Source organism: Crocuta crocuta, unplaced genomic scaffold, assembly GCF_008692635.1.
Source record: "Crocuta crocuta isolate KB4526 unplaced genomic scaffold, BGI_CrCroc_1.0 scaffold442, whole genome shotgun sequence".
In the NCBI taxonomy this organism is placed as follows: Eukaryota; Metazoa; Chordata; class Mammalia; order Carnivora; family Hyaenidae; genus Crocuta; species Crocuta crocuta.
In genome coordinates, this window is record NW_027528807.1 from 490,871 (window position 1) to 497,542 (window position 6,672).

Consider the following 6,672-nt stretch of genomic DNA (forward strand, 5'->3'; position numbering starts at 1 on the left):
CTAAAGGCAAAAATGAAAGAACAGGAATTAATTTTTTGGAAGAAACAGAGGGCATGATCAGGGGATTCATATCTGATTTCTGCTGTTAGGAAAAATTCAGCACATTAGCTTCTTTCATTTTTCTTACCAACAAAATTAAGGTATGAGACTAAAATAACTTTTCCAGATTTGTTTCCGTCAATGGACTAATAGATATGACTTTAAACAACTGTTCTGCAGGCAAACAAATTTTATGAATAACTGGGTTAAGTCAAGTTAAACATTTTGTTTACAATGTTTTCTTAAATGTTAATTGCAGTGTGAATAATGTTGCCTGATTTACCAAATAAAATACAAAATATTCACTTAAATTTGAAGTTCAGATAAACAATGAATAATTATGTGTCCTATAGTAAGCATGTCCTATATGATATTCGGGCCATTCTTATGCTAAAAATTTATATGTTCTTTATTTGAGATTCGAATTAGTTGGATGTATTTTAGCTAGGGACCCTAATTGTGAATACCCAGATTTAACTGGGCAACCTTATTCTTCTGGCAACTTATTTGTGAATATCCACTGAAGGAATAGGGTTTTCTTTGCTGGAAGAAGCCTGATTTTGCAGAATATTTGATAAGGATGAGTTCCAGAAAACATCTAGTTTGGAAATAGCTCTAACCATTATTAACTCTTCTCAGTTGAAAAAAATTGAATGGAAGTTAATTCAAGGAAAAACAAATAGTAACAGCTAATATTTATACAGTGCTTACTCAGGAGAAGAATCATACATGAATTCTTTTCATTAACTCCATACATCAGCTGTTGTAATTCTTTTTTCAATGGGAACTTTGGTGCTGCAGGATACTGTCTAAATATCTCAAGACTTTACTGTGTATATGTGGTATAGCTCAGATTTGAACACTAGCTGTTTATAAGAAGCTTCTATCACTACTAGAGCTTAACCATTGCCAGAAACTTCTTCATGTATATTTCAATAATTACGATACAGATTTTCAAAATGAATTGAGTAGACTATATTCTATATGGAGAATTATTTCTGCTTTGATTTTATTTTTAAAGGTTTTTTTGGTTTGTTTGTTACTTTTTTTTCAGTACTGAATTTATAAGAATCTGGATACCACATAATTGTGTTTTGTTAGCAAATCTTGGCAGCAATAGTCACATGAATTACGAAAATAAGCTTAGGAAGGTTTAGGAAAAAAACCAATTCATCTCGTCTCTAACTTGATGGGAAAAAACAACTTCCAAGCCATCCTAAAACGGAGTTACTTTTAAAAATTAAGCAATCTTTAAATTTAAAGTACTTTGTATGGATATTTATTTAAAGTTGTAAAATAAAGAGGCAATACAATGAGTTATATAAAAACTGCTTCTGCATGCACTTTGTGTAGTAAAATTGATGTTGAATTGCCAAACTGGAATACATGAATTTGAAGTTGGGAGGGCTTTAATTCTAACTTCTTGATCTTTCTTTTATGCCAGGGATATATGGCATATATTTTACATGCTTTTCCTTAGGAAAAAAGATATTATAAATATATCTTCTAAATTTGTTATCTATTAGTCATTTCAAACTGTTTTACAGAAAGGAAGGAACAGGAGTTGACTTGTTGTACCCCTGAATTCTGAATGACTAGGTGTGCGTCATCACTTACCAGATGCAATTGGGGTCTGAAAGGCATTGCTACAGACATTTCATAGGTATGGGGATATAATGGCTGATGTGACAGGCATAATAAGAAAGTCTGCAGGCTACTTCTTAAATTACAAGAAATGAGAAGCCAGAAATCGTTAGCATTACTGAAATAGGACCTTTTATAGCTGGATTGTCCTTTAGCCTGCATATACTGAGCATCCGTGGTTGAATTAACATTGCTATCTAGTCATTGCAGAGAATCTAAATTCATACAAATTCAAAAATTGTGGAAAAACTTACCAGACTAATTTTCTTCCCTAATGATATTCAGGAACTAAAAAGAGAAATAGAGTATAATAATGCTGGGGTTTTTTTGGCCACACATTTCTTGTTACAGAATTTCTAGTAGAAACAAGGTTAGTATTTTATTTGAGAAAGTAAATATTTAAAAATTAAATAATGTATGCTTCTCTACTGGTGTAATTTACATGGAATTATCATGGAATGTCAGGAATAGATCAAGTGAAATGCTCTGTTTAATAAAGAAATGAAACTTGAATAAATGGATGGTTTAAATTTTTTTAAATGCTTTTAAACTACAAAGTACAAGTATGGTTTAGATTAACCATAAATTCACACATATTAACAGTACATTGATAATCCAAATGAACATATATTTTCATAACTAACTTGGAAATATGATAAAAAATGATTGGACCCTATTATTACATGACTATCAAATAAATAATAGATTACGTCCACTTCAACAAACAGGTATATGAAGTATATGTAGCAATTAGGAGGCCTAAGTAAGTCGCCTGTAATCCTTCCTGTAAAACTGGATCCCAATCCAAGGTATTGAATTATTTTCCTATTTGCTTCTCCCTCATTAATATGAATAATCATTATTGCAATATACAAATAACTATATTTTCATGGTGTTTTATTTGTATTCCCCCTCCTCCCCAATGGTTTGGAGAGTGATTTAAAAAATTGTGAGTGGTTGAAAGAAGATACCAGCACAACAAAAATAGTGGGAAAATTTCACCTAGAAAATTGACATGTCTAGTTGGTACACATATCACAAAGCAAACTCCAAAGAGAATCGTATTACTGAGGTAAGCTTGAATAAAACTATAATCGAAGAAAATATACATAAAAATATGTCCCCTGATTATCTGAACATCATGTGGAATCAAAGAAATAAATCATAGTTTTAGGAAAGGTCCCTCTGTCTACAGAGGATGGACTGATTATATCATTTTATTTCTGTTGATGTCATTTAATTTTAGCCATATTTCTACAAATAGAAAACTCTTTTCCATAGCACAAATAAGTTATGAATTTATTTATCTAAAACTCAGATAAGGTTTTGGCAGTAAATCAACAGGAGACTTGGAGATATGATGCCCAACAGGAGACTTGGAGATATGATACCCAAGACTGAAGGGGGGTTAGCACAGAAGCAACTCTTATCTTTTTCTGTGTGAACTCGTGGCATTCAGCTCATAGACAGAACATGGCTGTTGTAATTCCAGCTTTGGATCTGAGTCCCAGGCAAGAAAAAGTAATGGAGAAAAGAAAGGGAAAGGCATTCTCTCCAATAAAAATTTTATATTTTATTACTTATTTTTATTTTCTTAAAGAATGCCCTACCAAGCATTTTCACCTTTTCTTCATTGGCTGGATCTCTTTTACATGATCACCATTATTAGCAGGGAATGGGAGAATGCAGATATATTATCTTTTCAGCCATAAGAGTAAATATTAAATACCAAAAAGGAGGAAGAAAGATTTTTGAATTGCTTTAAGGTAACAAATTGAGGGCTGTCTGGATGGCTCAGTCAGTTGAGCTTCTGACTGGCTCAGGTCATGATCTCACGGTATGTGGGTTCAAGCCCTACATCGGATCTGTGCTGACAGCTCAGAGCCTGGAGCCTGCTTCAGATTCGGTCTCTCCTTCTCTCTCCCTCCCCTGCTCATGCTCTTCTCTTAATCTCTCTAAATAAACAAACAAACATAAAAAATTAAAGTAACAAATTGATACAGTATTCCAAGGAGATGTTGTCAGAAATTTATTTTACTTGTCCTTTTCTGTCACTACTGTCATTTAATACCACTTAAAGGTAAGCACTGACTACAGATTTCTGATTTCTGATTTTAAACAGAATAATAGAAGAGAAAAATGTCAAGGATTTGTTCTTTTTTGTCTCCACATTTCAGAGCCATTACTGTTACATTCTCTGTAGACAAGAAGAGAGAGAATAGGTCTTAGCTAAAATGATGAAAATAATGGTAACTTAAGGAAGTTGTGGTGTGTGTTGTGTGTGTGCGTGTGTGCATGTGTGTGCTTATAGATTTTAACATTATTGTTTCCTGAAAAACAAACGTCCAGTCAATGACTATGTACTCTGAAGTAAAATTTGCTACTGACTGCTTATACAATTTGTATATCTTACTCTAGTTTCCAATTAAAAGTGGTTGCACATAGAATCCTGAGTTTGTATTATTAAAAATATTAAAGTTTCATCATGTAAGGGAGTCCGTATTGAGTTTTTATTTTTTTACATTTCATTACAGAAGAAATCAAATACTCCTTTTCAAGTAGTTTGAATTTTTCGAACTTGGCTTTATAATTTATAGATGAAAGAGAATTCTTTGCCTATTCCTCTATTTGATTTTTTGGGGGAAAATGTGTTTGCTTAAAGACTCTGGGCTATATTGCATCCTTAATGAAATCAATACTTTTGTGCAGAGATCCAGGATGGGTGAGAACACTGCCTACATATTTAAGTTGTGAACATTTTTTCTGAACAGACCAGGGATCACTGTAGCCACCTGGTATGTAAAACATCTCCATGCAAGTTCTTAAATATGATTATTTTTCATCCTGCTGAGACATTTCCTGAATATTAGCAGAAGTAACTCATTCACTCACTTGTAATAGAAATGTCAAGGTAAGTATTGTGCTGTTAGCACAGAGTGCTGTTAGCCGTAAAGACTTCCAATTGCTCTGAAACTGTCTTTCAAAATATGTGTAAATTGCAAAAAAAAAAAAAAAAAAAAGCAAACATCTTCATTATCTTTCACAGACTTCTTTACAGACTGGAATTAATGTTAACTCAAGACTGAATTCCGTTAGGAATCTCTGGCATTCATCTTTTCATCATATTTATTCAAAAGGCTGTGATTGGCTACACATATTGTATTTGATAGTTTCAGAGGTTGTATTTGAATCATTTTTAGACAAAAAAAACTTTATATATGTTCAATCAGAGAGTAAATAAAAGTTTTCTCCTAGATTAAGAGTGGTAAATTTTTGCTCATTTATATCTGGAAAACCAATCACTACAGACTGTGCAGATGGGGGAGGTAATATGCTTTGGATTATATCTCAGACTTATTAAAAAAATAAAGACATTCCATTGTTATTTCTCAGCAGGTAGAAGGAGATCTAGAGATAAATATAAAAACAAGAGCTGATATTTTCAGAAAAAAAGCTACAAGGAAACTTGAAGATCTTTGTTTAAAAAACAGTTTGGTATCTGACTGACCATAAATTAGAGAGACTTCAAAATGATTTGAAGTCTAATTTCTTTTTTTTTTTTTTTTGTTAGAACAACTCAGCAAAATAAAATTCCGGTTTATTGTTGGACAACATTGTTTCACACATACATCAAACAGGCCAAAAAAAATAAACAGCAACTTCATAGACAAAAAAGGAAAAAAAAGAAACCTTTTATCTTTGGCCTTTTTAACCATCTCATACAAACCAACTACTTATAGTACAGCTAAGTACATACACAAAAAAAGTTACTGGAATGCTCGGAATAAGATTGTTTTTTTGTTGTTGTTTTTGCTTTTTTTTACAAGGTTTTTTTTTCTCCTTTGAGATTATAACGAACATGGTCACACCACAAGTAAAGTCAGAAGTAGGACAGAGAACGCTCCGAAGGCTGGTTTGGTCATCCGAGATCATTAAAAATGGCTGACCCCTAACAATATGTACAAAAATATAAAATGTAAATAAAAAATACAAACAAATTTTCCTTTTTAAAGTACTTTTAAGAAAAAAAGCAGGGCCTTGGAAGTTTTGGTTCTTTTTTCCTCCCCTGTTGCAAGTTCACGTTGTGGTTTTGGTTGGGTGGCGGAGAGCGTGTGTCATCTGCGGGTGGCGCTGCCCGCGTGGGGCGGGCGGGCGGGACTCTCTCCTCCAGGGTGACCACGTTTAGATTCTGAGACGGGAAGTGGAGGGTGAATAGGTCACGGTGGCCTTTTTTGTTAAGTTTAACTTTTCCTTTTTTTGCTGTCGAGTCATCCTCGTCGGTCTTCTGCTTCTTGGTGTCGACGTCGTCATCCTCATCATCCTCAGCTGCCCGTTTGCCCGTAGCTGCCTCAGCCTCCTCATCTTCATCTCCATCCTCTTCCTCACCATCTCCTTCCTCCTCCTCCTCTTCTTCCTCTCCCCCTTCTTCCTCTTCTTCATCTACCTCACTGTCAGCCTCCTGCTCGCCATTTTCCTCATTAGCGTTCCCGTTAGCAGGGGCGTCTCTTCCATTCTCCGCCTCCTCCACAACTTCCTTCTTCTCCTTCAAGTCCTTGGTGGTGATCTCGGAGCTGGTGTCTACGGCTGCGTCCGACATGATGGGGCACGCCGGTGATCCGATGCAGCGGACTGAAAAGAAAGCGAGAGTCCGAGGACTCTGGCGACAAAGCTGCCGGAGTCCGGGGTGGCGGAGGTGGTTGCGGCGAACGGGGAGCCGGACGCAGGAACAATGCAAAGATGGCTTTTCAGAGCAGCCAGTGGGGCTGAAGTCTAATTTCATTTTAGACAGCAGTTCAAAAGACAGCACTTGATTATTTCAGAAACTGAGCTGATAGACATTCCCTCTTCTCTTAAACCCCTGCTAGTTTTGCTAATTTCAATCTACCAAAGGCCCCTTTTGACTTAAGTATTTCTTTTTCCAAAAAATGTTTTTATTTATTTCCAGAGAGATAGGACATGGGCATGCAGGTGGGGGAGGGGCAGAGAGAG

General features: G+C 35.1%; 1 protein-coding gene across 1 annotated transcript; it reads right to left on the bottom strand.

The window, feature by feature from the left end:
- Positions 1-5,260: 5,260 nt before the first annotated feature.
- Positions 5,261-6,441, bottom strand: PTMA (prothymosin alpha). The gene has a single exon (XM_077755852.1). The coding sequence runs from the start codon at positions 6,278-6,280 to the stop codon at positions 5,702-5,704; it is 579 nt and encodes a 192-aa protein (XP_077611978.1). The 5' UTR covers positions 6,281-6,441; the 3' UTR covers positions 5,261-5,701.
- Positions 6,442-6,672: the final 231 nt, after the last annotated feature.